Source organism: Ictalurus furcatus, chromosome 8, assembly GCF_023375685.1.
Source record: "Ictalurus furcatus strain D&B chromosome 8, Billie_1.0, whole genome shotgun sequence".
NCBI classification, from domain to species: Eukaryota; Metazoa; Chordata; class Actinopteri; order Siluriformes; family Ictaluridae; genus Ictalurus; species Ictalurus furcatus.
In genome coordinates, this window is record NC_071262.1 from 12,124,478 (window position 1) to 12,140,092 (window position 15,615).

The following is a 15,615-nucleotide window of genomic DNA, read 5'->3' on the forward strand; positions in this document are numbered from 1 at the left end:
ACTTAATAGATTTTGTTGAAAATATAAAGTGTTACATGCATCAATCCATTTTCTGTAGCATTTATCCTACACAGGTTTGCAGGGAGCCTGGAGCCTATCCCAGGGGACTTGGGACACAAGGCAGGGGACACCTTAAATGGGGTGCCAACCCATCACAGGACACAATCTCACACACCTTCACACACTACGAACAATTTGGAAATGCCAATCAGCCCACAATGCATATCTTTTTGGACTGGGGGAGGAAACATGAGCACCCACTGCAAACCCCCACAGCACAGGGGGAACATGCAAACTCGGCGCAAAATGTGCTAACCACTAAGCCACTGTACTATATACACAAAAAGTGCTGTGAAAAAAAGTACTTGCCCCAATCCTGCTTTAATTCTGTTTTTATGTATATCTCATACTAAATTGTTTCAGAAATTAAAACAAAATCTAAGATATAACAAAGTCAACCTGAGTAAACACAAAATACAGTTTTTAAACGTTAATAAGTCATGTCATTTATTGAAGCAAAAAAGTTATCTAATACCAAATGGGTCTGTGGGAAAATGTATTTGTCCCCATAGTTACTAATTCCCCAAATCTATGACACTGCATTCATAATGGGGTTCAGCTGGATTAGACACAACCAGACCTGATTACTGCAAACCCTGTTCAATCAAATCAACACTTAAATAGAACTTTTTCAACAGCATGAAGTTGGTTAAAAGGTCTTACACAGTAACACACAGTGCCAAAATTATGAGGATGAAGGTGATTGAAATTCATCAGTCTGGGAAGGGTTACAAAGCTATTTAAAAGGCTTTAGGACTCCAAATGACCACAGTGAGGGCCGTTATCTCCAAATGGATAAACTCGGCACAATAGTGAACTTTCCCAGAAGTGGCCAACCCTCCAAAATTAGAAGTAAGTGAAAGACTGATTTCGGAAGTGATTGGTTGCAGTTATTGCTGCTAAAGGTGGCACAACCAGATTTAAAGTTTAAGGCTGCAATTAGTTTTTCACATGGGTGATAGGTCTTGGATAACTTTTATTTGCTTCAATAAAATACATTTTTAAAAAATGCATTGTGTTTATTCAGGTTACCTTTATGTTGCATTTCGTTTGAAGATCTAAAGCTATTTAGTATGAGACATGCAAAAACAGAAGAAATCAGTTTATATATATATATATATATATATATATATATATATATACATACACATACACACACACACACTCACACACACACACACACACACACACACACACAATACCACATATTCTACTACAAATGTACATCAGTGTATGCCATAGTGAGAAATGGGGCATATTCTTTTTCTTGAAATACCAACAAGGCTGTGTTGGCATGTCTGCAGCAATAGAGATTTGATTCAATGAAATTTCCTGTGAAGCATGTCTATTTCTAGCAGCGGCTTAGGGCAAACGGTCTACACATGACCTTTACATATACCTTCGAAAATCAGAAGTGCTGAAACAAAGTAATTGTTTTGGTTAAGGTGAAAGACGGCTTTTAGAGTAAAGCAACCAAAGTAAGATGATTCATCACAACACATGCATTCACTAAGAGTACGTGCTATGGAAAACGCTGCAAAAAAGCTGCAACGTGAGATGCAATTTAAGCACACGCTCAATTTCTCCATCAGCAGAACCACATCTATAGATATCCTGTTGGGTTAGAGCCAACTTCCTGTGTTGCCTTGACAGCTTGCTACTGGGTTTAGATTGACAAGTAGGCATGCAGGAAGTGCGTTACCTTCACCAGAAAAAGTGTGAATTTCACATTCATATGCTACAAGGAACACCATGAAAGAAAAACTAGGTGAAAGTATGTTAATCAACAGCATTTTACTCTAACCAGTACAAGACAAAAGCACGCTGGCACCTCCTGGTGGTAAACTGTTGCCATTTTGCTCAAGCTTACCTGCTGTACACTAGAGCAGCATTTAACCAACCTTTTTTCAGTCACAGCCTCCTTTGAAAATGTAAAAAAAAAATTGTGGCACCCTACACAAACACTAATGCTAGACAGCATTAGCTACATGAGGATGAAGCTGATGGTCCAGAAGCATTTCTTTTAAGAAATCTGTCCATATTCTTTTACACTACACACGCATATTCACACTATAATTATTAGAATAAAACACACGCATATGTTACACATAGTGATGTTGACGTGCTGCTGACAGGTCAGCAAGGGGGGTCGAGGAGGAGGGAATTATTTTCTTATATATAATTGAAATATTATTATTATTATTATTATTATGTGTGTCTGGAATGGATTATCCAATGGGAATAATGGGCACTGACCCAAGGGGAAGAAAAAATGTTCTTTTCTTTTCCTTTTTTTTTTTTACATTGCTGAAAACAGAGGGCAATGTCTGGTTGGGGCACACAAGATTAAAAAAAGACGCTTGCTCCTTAAGGCCGTAGGGAGTACGGCGCCTGACAGTAGCTTCTGTTATTACTGCAAGCTGATAATGTACAACAATACTGAGGTGCAAATAGTATCTGCCACTATTTATAAGTAAAAATAACATCTAACAACCATTTGTACTTATTGCAAAGAACTTCTACTTTTATATAGTGTAAATAGAACATATCGCTATTTATACACGATATTGTGCCCAGGGGCCTCTGAATTCTTAATCCGAGCCTGATGTGTGGGTGTGTCTCTCCTATTATTTCTATGTCTGTGTTATTATTTCAGACATTTTTCATATATATGAAATGTTTTATACATATTTTAGCATTTTAGAAATGTTTGAAGGATTTTTACACCTGAGCACCCCTGCTCTCATTAGACGGCACCCCAGGTTGCCACGGCACCCCGCTTGGGAAACACAGTTTATATTATATACACCCATATGCTGGAATTCTATAGATAAGAATATCTGAATTTCTTAGGTTTTAATATATATCTGTATATTTTAAAACCTAAGAAATTCAGATATTCTTATCCATAGAATTCTAGCATATCGGTATACATCACACTTCTTCTGTACATTACACACCTCAAATTAGAAATGTTTTACTGGTTTTAGATTAAAAAAATTTTTTTTTGCAAATATTGCAAATGTATTCTTTATAATGTGTTTTCCGACCAGAAAACCAACCAAGATCGGTTAAGAGACAAGTCAATTTCTGTTCTCGAAACTTTTCACTGTACTGAAAAACTGAAACAAACATAACCGTGATTCCCAAATTACTCTAGTCTACTTTGACAGGACTAACCTGTGGTCAGTGAGTACAGCCACTGCAGAAGGGTGGCTGGAGCAGTAGGACAGGTACAGCATACGGATCTGGCACATCATGTTCATGTAACAGCCACCGATGCGCTGCTGGCCTTCAGGCATCCTGAGGCAGACACACACGTGAAAAAGATAAAGAAAAATATAAATAGATTTTGGTATCTGTACACAGGTTGGCAGTATTCAGGGTTCCAAACGGCAGTTTAGTGTTTGCCCTCTCCAACACACAACTCCAGGAGCTATTGGCGCTTTACTACTGACACTGTGCCAGAGCTGGTGTCTAATACTGAGACTTTCTATTGCTGAAGAGCCGGTTCTCTGTATGCAAAATGAGTTTGTACTATTAAACACTTTGCAAGAAGTATAGAGGTGTGTGTGTGTCGGACTGTTTTTAATCCCACTCCTACCCTATCCTGGTGTATTTAAATTTGAACATTGAATATATAATGTTAATTCAGTATACAACACGGGAATATTTTATATTTTATATATTATATATACACACACACACACACACACACACACATACATATACATATACATATACATATATATATATATATATATATATATATATATATATATATATGTATGTATGTATGTATGTATGTGCCAAATACTTTCATCAGTTTCCAAACTCCATAGAGTTGAACATGGTGGAAAAACCTCTATGATGCTGCTGGAGACATTGCATCCTCTGTCAATTGGACCATTATTGCCTTACTACATTAACTATAGATGATATCCTAATATGAGTTAACACAGATGACTATTCCAACCATACGATGACTTACGAGTATGACAATCTGGCAGTACATCATGATGCATGATTCATTTTTAGGTCAAAACTCACTTGCTACATTCCTCCAAAGTCGCACAGAGTCCCTGTTGGAAAGTGAGTATTTCCTCCAAGTTCCCACATAAACTGCTGCTCTCTGCACTTGAAACCCTGAAAAGTGCACACGCAGAGTTTTCACTGACAGAAAATCCTCAAATGGTAAACAGATTACATATAGGCATATGACAATAATTGGTTTTACACCACAGCGTTGCGGAATTCTCAAATCTGATTGGTCAGAATGTGTTAATTTTTAATAGGTAAATCGCAAGTTTATGTAAATGCCCTCATTCGATTATATTACTGTTTCTATAGTAACACCTTACAGAGGGACTTGTATAGTGGACTCTCAACATAAATGGGTTTAAAAAGCATGTGTACTCAATAATAAGCTACGGTGTTTTGGTGAGAAGACTTATTTAACATTTTTGGAAGCCGTCTCCAGTGTCAGTGCTTTAGAACAGTCAGAGGTAAAGCTGTAGTTTTACGTTTTCTTTTCTTATGCAACAGGGGTGTGAACTTTAATAAAATATTTATCAAGGCACTTGACTCTCCTCTGTAGGGTGATTTCTTGGGACATTCCAGGCCCTTGCTATGAGCCTAAGGTGTGGTATCATCCTCTCCTCATGCCACTGATTTAAAGCTCTCCTGCTCATGGCCCATTTCCTCTCTATCGTTTTTTTTCTCATGTTCTTCCCTGTCTTTCTTTGTTTTACAATTTGATTCTCAAACATATAATTAAGTATGTTATGTAATATGATACTAAAAATCACTTCCGTAAGTATATATTAATTTTTAAAACATGCATTCACTTTACATAAACCCTCTTTAAATGTCCTGATTAGCTGTTCTAGTTTACCAATATATTAGTGCTAGAGTAGGACAGAAGAATAAAAATGCTCCGAGTAAAAACAATATAAATATTTAAAAAATTAATTTCTGGATTTTATGCTGTGCTTTTAACATTGTGCTTTCATATATGTAACATTTACAAAATCGAATTCTTCTTCGAGAAACTGTCATTTCACTTAACATTGGTTCTCACTTTCCTACTTTTGAAATGAAGTATGCCAGTCCTCCCGTCTTGTCTTGGTAACAATGGCTAGGATTACATGCACATAATATATATTTTGATATATATTGAATTATCACTTTGCTTGTATTTTCTCATTTGTAAGTTGCTTTGGATAAAAGCGTCTGCTAAGTGAATAAATGTAAATGTAAATATTCTGTTTAAAGTCTATATTTGGGTTGCAGCCATATTCCGAATACAGTGTTTATTTGCATATAGGCATCAGATTATTCCTGTATACATGGTTGTTATAAATACACCCGAGTTGCCATCTCCAAATACCTACCCTACAGGTAAGAATCTGTTAGCACACACAATTCCTTGCGGACTGAACATGCGCATACATCTCCTTTCAGTGGATTTACTGAATAAGGTGTTTGCATGCAATAAATTTCTGATTAAAACAGGCATATTCCAGGGGTGAGAATCAGAATAGTCTCTTAATCAGAATCGGGCTGCAATGTTTTACATGACTCAATACTAATTAGAATATTGCCAAATTCTGATTAATATCAGAATATTGATGTGCATGAAAGTAAGTCAGTGACAAGCTGTATTTTTTCATGCTATTAACTTTGAGAGAAAAAGAAAGGCTGGTGAGGGAACAACTGTTTATCGCTGCTATGATGTAAGTGATAACAGGGACTAACTTGTTTTTTGATGTTAAATGCAACTACAAACTTTTATAAATTAAACTTAATAAAAACTTTAATAAAAAAAATGATTAGCCTTGGCAAAATGCTGCGATATAATAGAAATACAACTATTTTCTGATGTGCTACTATGGAAAAATTCCACTGTGAGAAGAATAACTCTGTGTCGGGCCACATCACACCACCCCATCATTGATTACTTTACTATAACAGCATGCCCTGTAATGTTTTCTACATTACATATGATACTACAGTTGCAATCAAAATTATTCAACCTCCATTGCAAATCAGGTTTATTGTTAAAATGTACAGATGTTCAGCTGTTTGCAATGAACAAATCAAACAAAAGCAATTGAAATAGTTCAACACAACAAATGCTTCAAGTAGTTTCCCCATATTCAACTGAAAATGCAACTTATAATGATTTCACCAGTCTCAAAATTATTCAACCCTCCGAATAGAATCCCTCACAACAGCACAAATATGCAAACCAAGTGTTGTCTCAAGCACACCTGATGCAGCTATTCAAGGGCTTCATAAGGTGGGTACTGAATGCAGAAGGTTTCCATGTTAGAACTACAAGACGTACACCACTACTGACCCAAAAGCACAAGAAAAGTCAGCTCAAAATCATAAATAAGCCACAGAAGTTTTGGGATTCTGTTCTATGGAGCAATGAAACAAAACTGGAACTTTTCAGCACGATGGATCAGCGGTATGTCTGGAGGAAGAAGAATGAAAAAGAACACTCTGTCCACAGTCAAGCATGGTGGTGGCTCGGTGATGCTCTGGGGCTGCTTTGCATCCTCTGGCACTGGAAACCTGCAGCGTGTGGAGGGTAAGATGGATTCATTGAAGTATCAGGAAATCTTAGGAGAAAACGTCATGCCATCTGTGAGGAAGTTGAAGCTTAGGCGTCATTGGACCTTCCAACAGGTCAATGATGCCGAGCATACCTCAAATTCCACCAAGGCTTGGTTGTAGAAGTCATCCTGGAAGAAGGGCCATCATAGTCACCTGACTTGAACCCCACAGAAAATCTCTGGTGGGATTTGAAGAAGGCGGTCGCAGTATGCAAAACCAAGAATATTACTGAACTGGAGGCCATTGTTCATGAGGAATGGGCTAAGATTCCTCAGGAACGCTGCCAGAAGCTATGCATCTCGTTTGCAGCAGGTCATAACAGCAAAAGGTGCTCTACTAACTATTAAAGATGCTTGCCATGAAGGGGTTGAATAATTATGAAACTGGAGAAATCAGAAGTTGCATTTTCAGTTTAAGTTGCATTTTCAAACTTTAAACCAACTTGTTGCTAGCCCAAATTATCCAGTTGGTTAATTAGTCATTTCTATTATATTTTCCTTAAAAACAAAACAAACAAACTTGATAAATTCTATACTAATGTAACCAGCTAGCAATTGAGTAAAGAAATGTAACATGCACAGTGCACTAGCCATTATTATTATTATTATTATATATAATGACCCAAAAGAAACAGGTTCATGTAAATGTGTAGCAATGTTTAAATATAACCTTCAATAGATAATAAAAAAAAGTTAAGTTACATATTAAATGGTGTGATCTCTTGGTAAGTTCTTGCTTACTTGTCACTGCCCTGTAGAGGTCGCAGATAGCAGGTGAGAACCGTCTGGAGGTCTTTCACAAACTCACGCTCGTGCTCCAGGATGTCTTGTACCACCTAAGACACAACAACATCACACGCATGTGGTCTTTCCCCAGAAGTCATTAACTCCTTTGATTTGACCTTGTATCCGGATACAATTAGACTTCCTCGTTTGGTTGAGGGAACTCACCACACTGTAGTAGTTTTTGGTCAGCTGTGGAACATCGAACCCCTTCACCGCTTTAGGCGAGATTGGTTTCTCTGAATAGAAGAAATAATAAAAAAAAAAACATGCAGAATGAAGAAATGTTTTAAAAATAACACATTTATGACTAATACAACCAATGCAGTCAATATCACTATTAATTAATATTATTATAATTCATGTCAGTTTTTTTACAGAGGATAATTAAAAGCAACAGTTGACCTATGTGCTGTACAACGACTACGAAAGAAAAACAAATAATAAACCATACACAATATAACAAACTACAACAACAAAACACACAACATAACACACTGTAGAACAATAACATACAACACAGTAAATCAGTATTGATTATAAGCTAAATAAAAGAGATATGTTTTTATGTACGAGCGGTTCTAATAAAAACAGGGATACTATTTCAAAGCTTAAGTTCAGCTACAGAAAAAGCACCGTCACCTCTTCATTTCAGTCTAGACTTTGGGACAATTAATAATCTCTGGTTGGAAGACCTAAAAGATCTCACCGGATGGTGTTCAGTCAAAAGGTGAGAGAGATATGATGGTGGGAATCCATTTAAGTATTTAAAAACAAGGAGTAACACTAACTTCAATTCTGTAAAAAACTGGCAACCAGTGCGGAGAAACTAAAATAGTAATGATATGTTCAGGTTTTCAAACACCAGTCAGTAGCCTGGCGGCAGCATTTTGAAACATGTGGAACCGAGAGATGATTAGCTAACACAAATATAAAGAGAATTACAATAGTCAAGCCTTGAAGAAATAAGAGAATAAATCACCCTTTCAAAGTTTTCCAAATAATTTCACTTTGGCCAAGACTCGAAGGTGGAAAAAAAAAAAGAAAATAGAACTAATAAAACAGAACTAATTTGTCAACCTACATTTACCACAAACCTTTTTTAACAAAAGGAGACAAGTCACCAACATTTCGATTTGGTCTTCCAAGGGCTTCAGAAGGCTCAAACACAATTATCTCCGTTTTCCTCTCGTTCACGCATAAAAACAATATTTAAAAACATCCAACCCTTTACATCCGTGAGACAGGTCAAAGAGAGTCTAAACCATTCTTATTGCGTCTCGGGGCCAATAGATTTGGGTATCATCTGCATAAGAATGAAAAGACATACCGTGTTTATTCAAAATAGAACCTAAAGGAAGCAAATACAAGGAAAACAAGATAGGAGTGAGAATAGAGCCTTGGGGAACACCACAAATAAGAGGAGCTGCATGAGAAGAAAATTCACCAATATTAACTGAAAACCTTCTCTTTTTAATTCATAGCAATAATATTAATAAGGGCATCAAAGAGTCAAAACGTTCTTGCATTTATGTCCATCAGTGTTCTGTCACTAAAATACCCAGCATGCATTATGCAAACTTGTCATTCAGATATCGGAAATCTTCAGCACAAATAGAATTAATGGTACAGCACCTGTGAGAAAGAACTACTAGCCAGTCATAGTATGGTTGGCTACATGTGTCAGATAAAAAAATAAATAATGTTCCACTAAAACATAACTTGTCACACAATGCTTGTTGTATACCCCCCCATACACAACCCCCCGCCCCCTTGTTGCAGAAGGCTTGCAACATGAAACAACCATGGCGTGCTAAATACCAAGATGTGTTACCAAAGTGATACCAGAGTGTTATTCGCCGTTTTGTGGGGGGGTTGTACAGTTTTGCAAAAAGTGCTTAAGCAATCAGAAAGGAGAAAAATGATACTGATGTACTTCAGAGTTACTGAGATCACAAAGGACACCAGAATCGAGCCACACACTGTAAACAAATGACTTACCAAGTGAAAATATCTAGAATATCTTGAATTTATCTAGCATGTCCTATTGTACAATTACAATACACAGCATATAAGATTATTAAGCCTATTTCGAGATTTTTTTTTCCCCTCAAGCTTGAAATTGTCTTATTCTATTGCCAGATAATCTTGCGTATTACAAAGTTATTTCTAGAAAGAAGGAAAACTTATCTGCCAATAGAAAAAAAGGAGAGAGTTTAAGGCATGAAATTATTAAAGTGTTTTGAAATGAAGATAGCGGTCTTATTTGTGTTATATACTAATCTCTGGGATATTAGATACCTTTATTCAAGGTATCGTCACTTGTTAAAACAACAAGTAGTGTAGTGTATCGTTACCCACTCGGCCTCAAAGAACAGAATTGGAGCTGAGCCAAAATAAGGTAACTTGACTTTAGCTTTTGGTTTGAAGCATTATTTTAATATATTATATATATATATACACACAGTGCCCTTCACTAATATTGGCACCCTTGGTAAATATGAGCAAAGAAGGCTGTGAAAAATTGTCTTTATTGTTTAAACTTTTGATCTTTTGTTTGAAAGAATGCACAAAAAACACTCTGCTCTCATGGATATCAATCAATTGCAAAGAAAACACCGGTTTATAAAAAACAAAACAAAACAAAAAAAAAACACACACCGTTAAATATAGGTGTGCAACAATTATTGGCATCACTATGAATTCATATGAGAAAAATATATTTGAAGTATATTCCCATTGATATTGTAAATTTTTTTGGTACACCTCGTTGACTAGGGACAGGAAATTGGTCATAGGGGTATAAATATGAGGTACCACATAGGCCAAATTCCCTTAGTCATTCATAGCATATAAGAAATAGTTATAAGAAAATAGCTAAAGCATTGAAAATTACCATTTCCACCATCAGGGCAATAATTAATTATTTAAGATCCAGTAAACTGGAAATGCCTGTACTCTCATCCAAAAACAAACTCAAGCGTCTTCAGTTTGTTAGACACTACTGGAACTTCAAATGGGATCGAGTCCTATGGTCAGATGAAACCAGAGGTGGTTTTGGTGCACACAGAGTGGTAGCCATATGGAAAAGTATCTCATGCCCACGGTTAAATATGGTGGTGGCTCTTTAATGTTTTGGAGCTGTTTTTCTGCCAGAGGACCTGGACATTTTGTTAGGATACATGGCATCATGGACTCTATCAAATATCAACAGATATTAAATGAAAACCTGAATGCCTCTGCCAGAAAGCTTATAATGGGCCGTGTTTGGATCTTCTAGGACAATGATCCAAAACATACATGAAAATCAACACAAAAATAGTTTACTGACCACAAAATCAAGGTCCTGCCATCGCCATCCCAGTCCCCTGACTTGAAAGCCATAGAAAACCTGTGGGATGAACTGAAGAGGAAATTCCACCAGCGTTTGAAGGATCTGGAGAGATTCTGTATGGAGGAATGATCTCAGATCTCCTGCCATGTATTCTCCAACCTCATCAGGCATTATAGGAGAAAACTCAGAGCTGATATCTTGACAAAGGGAGGTAACACAAAGTATTGGCTAAAAGGGTGCCAATGTACACCTATATATAACAAAGATTTTAAGTTTTGATAAACCTGTGTTGTTTGCAATTGTTTGATATCCATGAGAGCAGAGTATTTTTGTGCATTTTATTAACAAAAGATCAAACAGTTAAACAATAAAGACACACACACACACACACGTTTTATATATATATATATATATTAATTATATATATATATATATATATATATATATATATATATATATATATATATATATATATATAAAATATATTTAGAAAGCCTGGTCTAACATGGTTTAAATTTTAACTTTGCCTTCCCCTTTGTATGCTGCAATTCTGCATCCATGTACTGTGGCTCGAACAAGTATTGTGCAATAATTAAAAAATACATTAAAAGAATTAAACAATCATAATCAGCCCACTGACCATTTTGGAGAACTGTATCAGAGACACACAGTGCCTTAATGTATGGTTGAAAGGACAGATGTTTGATGAACATGACCTTGGTTTGGAAGACTGACCATGAAGGATTGTGGAATACAAGTTTGGAATGACAGACAGAACATGACCTCTCATACTGGACTGGGTTACTTACCACATGGTTTGACCTCTCGGACATAGTTGCTGGGGAACCAGCCAGTCTTGCCATTGAGCGTCCCCTCCCACCATCCACCCTCCTCCTGCCGGGTGACATGGATCAGCTCGCCCTTGCTGAATGAGAGCTCGTCCTCGTTGTTCTGCTTGAAGTTGAAGCGTGCCTTCACCATCAGCTGGCTACCTGCTCCATTTTCTGACATCTCCTGCATCCGATTGCACACAGATTGTTGTGTGTTTAGACATATAGGCTATTACTGAGACCTTTAGTTTCATACACTGGTCTTAGGTCTTACCACTGCTTTTGATTGTCTACGCAAGGATTTGGACTTTGAGATGGATGATGTCGAGATCGACAAACTAGGAACAGAGGAGCTGGACTGTGGACATGGCCTCTCAGTACCACGATCTAGCAAGAGGAAGAGGGGGAGAGAGAGAGAGGAAGAGGAAGAGAGAGAGAGAAATGATTTCAGAATTGGGCTGTAACTGAATACAAAAACATAATACTTATATTCCACCAATGAGGAAGCAGTATTCAGAATACAGTTACAGCAGCTTATCATTTTTTAAAAGAATTCTTTTATTTGCACCACTTAAAAAAAGATGACAGTTACTTTTAATTCTAAAGGATACTGTGACTGAGGTGTTGGATGAGTCTTTTCAAAATGTATTCTGAATATATATCTATTTTAATGTATTTTATAAAATATGTTACTGAATACATTTAAGACTGTGTTTTCAGCCTTTATATTTACAAGTAAGCAGATCAGCGCTTGGCATTTGTTTTTTCGTGACTAAACAAATCACTGCAAATCTGCACGTCTTTAAACATGGAGAATGAAACGGTTTCATTTTCTTATTCAAAAAGTGTTACTGTTGTGTTGTTTTTTATCTTTTATAAATGCAGCTAGTAGTAACATCATTATTTCGGTTTGATTATTTGTATTGATTCATTCAGTTCTTTTCAGTAGATATGCTAAAAAAAAATCCAATAACATTTGAGTTCATTTTACTTGGCTTACAATGGTTGAACAGTATGTCCTTCATAAAAGCTTTATATGACATTTGAGCAGTACAACAATGCTTTGTACCCCTTTCCAGTTAAACTTCAGGTCTCTTTAGCTCCTACATACTCAGACAGTCTTCTCATATGAGCGGTATTCATACCACTCTTTCCACAATTCTCTCGTTTCCTCCTCTCTCTTTGTCCACAACGGTTAGGTACCAATAACGGATCTACAAGACTGACTGATCTGAAAGACTGTAATCAAACATTTACACACAGGCACCTCCAAACGCACGCTGAATATCAGAAGGCACAGTCCTGCTTTCATGCTTTCAGCCCTGAAAGGCTCAGTCTGGACTGCATGCTGATAAAGAATAAAGCAGTGCACTGTCTGTTACATTTGCTGTTTCTGTCTCCTAAGGCTATAGATGGCAAGACCATTTAGTTTCATATTTTGAACAGAACGCTGCTCTGCAGGGGCCATCATGCCTCCAGATTACCTCTCTGTTTCCCACAGTGCTGCCCTCCACCTGCTCTGACTACATAATCAGAGTATAGTAAAATAGGCTTCTGAACACCTCCATCTCCAGACCTGTGTGTGGTATGAATGAAGATGCTCAACCAACCTACACAATAACAATAAACCTGATTAAGAATAAATATGTACCACATTTTCTCTTCACTCTGCGTGCCAATTCACCAAACACACAATTTGACTCTTCTACCGTCTGTCCAATCCTTCTGTCAACTTTCTGTTCACTTGGTATGTGCATAAAGCCATGTGTTTTTTTTTTCTTAACCAAGATTGCACTATAGCTTCATATCATATTCATAAACGTTAGGCCATTTCACTGCGAGTCCCTTCATGCATAAAGAGCTGCAAGCCAGTGTGAGAGCGAAAGAGAGAGACTTGTGCAACACACTCTGTCCTGCTCAGCAGGCTGTGAGAGTAAAGGGCACAGAATCCATGTGCTTGTGCAGATGCAGTCATTTGCTCAAACAGACTGCTCAATAAACAACTGTCTGTTGGCCAGAGCAGAAATGGGCAGCTGCTGCAACTTGAATGTGAGGCTCCATTCACACTGGCAGGGGCTCTCAATGTTTTTTTTTTTTTTTAAAACCCGTATTTAACATGATCCACAGACCCCTTCATTATAGCTACTCAATGTTTAATCATTTATTTATTCTATGAGCGTAGCAGTCAACTATTCAAACTACTAGGCTCATTATATAAACACGTACAATAATATGTTGACTCTTTATTAGAGCCATTGAGCATTTTATTAAAACTGACATTAGATTCTAGACATTATTTATATGCATACTTGGTTTTTTTTTTTATTGAGGTTTGGATTAAACTCATTAAATTCGAGTGACACGCCAAACATGCTAATAACATTTACATTGCATATTCAGACCCCCTTATTCAGACCAACTTACATATATCTCATACAACTGAGCCGTTGAGGGTTAAGGACCTTGCTCGAGGGACCAACAGTGGCAGGGTGGCAGTGCTGGCATTTTAACTCATGACCTCAGTAGATCAATGTCTTAACCACTGAGCTACCACTGCCCTAACTATATCTATCTATCTATCTAATTAAAAATATATATATAATAATAATAATAATAATAATAATAATAATAATAATAATATATATATATATATATATATATATAAACAGTATGCTGCTGCTGCTGCTACTGGGAAGAAGAAAAAAAATCACATACCCCGTCTATTCTTCACGGACCCCTAGGAATCACCGAACACAACTCTGAGAACCATGGCTATACAGTAACGAAGTCTTCATACTGATATGAAGAAGCAAATCTTCCCTCCAAACTAACACCTTCATTTACGTATTCTACCCCTGTGCCTCTTATTGTATTGATGCGAACAATAAATATGATCTAATTTAACAACTGATGTCAGGGAAATCGGCTCACTGCAGGCACTATAATGGCCAAACGTATGTGGACATCTGACCATCACACCCATATATGGGTCTTCCAAAAACTGTTGCCACAAAAACTGAAGGACACAATTTTTAGAATGCTCATGATCCAAAACATACAAGGTGGAGGTAGTGTCATGGCACGGGCCTCCATAGCTGCTTCTGGAACACTAATCTTTATAGATGATGTAACTTAAAATTGTAGTAGCAGAATGAATTCAGACATTTACAGGAACATTCTGTCTGCCAATTTACAGAGAAATACATCCAAATGAATCAGTCAGAGCTTTATCATGCAGCAAGACAATGATCCAAAACATACTGCCACACTGCCAACTCAACAAAGGACTTCATCAGGGGGGAAAAGTGGAAGGATTTAGACTGGCCAACTCAATCACCAGACCTTAAAACAATTGAGCAGCATTTCACCTTCTGAAGAGGACACTGAAGAGAGAACCCACCCCAGAACAAACAATGAAAGACGCTGCGATAAAATCCTGGAAAAGCAACACAAAAGAAGAAACCAACAATTTGGTGATGTTAACGAGTGACAGGTTTGATGCGGTTATAGTAAGCAAGAGATATGCAACCAAATATTAAGTGTTATTTACTTTTTAATTTAAGTCTTATCTGTTCCTATACTTTTGCTCGCCTAAATATTGGGTGGTCGATATAAAAAAGGTTCTATGTTTTGCGTTGTTTAACACATCTAGATGTAAACACCAGGAAATAAAAGCTGAAATCCTAACCTCTCGTCTCATATCCATCTTTTGATCTCAAACCAAAAATGTCTTTGGTGTATAGCACAAACAAACGACTTGGAATTGCCGTTCCAATAGTTTCAGAGCGGACTGTATTTTAAAATCAACCACTTCACAATAGCATCCTAGATAGAGGGGATCTTTCAAGACGACCATAATTTGCATGCTGATATAGACTGAGTTCACCCGCGAACATTTCAATTATTTTCTGTACCAAAAAAATATATATAAATGCATTAGACTCAGACTTCTTTGCCTTTTCTATTGTCTATAGAAAATGATGTT

At 36.9% G+C, this 15,615-nt stretch overlaps 1 protein-coding gene across 2 annotated transcripts in view; it reads right to left on the reverse strand.

The window, feature by feature from the left end:
* The window catches only part of arhgef6 (Rac/Cdc42 guanine nucleotide exchange factor (GEF) 6), a 37,616-nt gene that overhangs the window by 15,437 nt on the left and 6,564 nt on the right, over positions 1-15,615 (reverse strand). For both annotated transcript variants that reach the window (XM_053630832.1, XM_053630833.1), the window contains exons 4-9: positions 11,905-12,017; positions 11,610-11,814; positions 7,635-7,705; positions 7,425-7,519; positions 4,111-4,206; positions 3,241-3,363 (exon numbers count right to left, since the gene is read on the reverse strand). In XM_053630832.1, the coding sequence (XP_053486807.1) occupies positions 3,241-3,363; positions 4,111-4,206; positions 7,425-7,519; positions 7,635-7,705; positions 11,610-11,814; positions 11,905-12,017 (703 nt within the window). The remainder of the gene's footprint in view (positions 1-3,240; positions 3,364-4,110; positions 4,207-7,424; positions 7,520-7,634; positions 7,706-11,609; positions 11,815-11,904; positions 12,018-15,615) is intronic.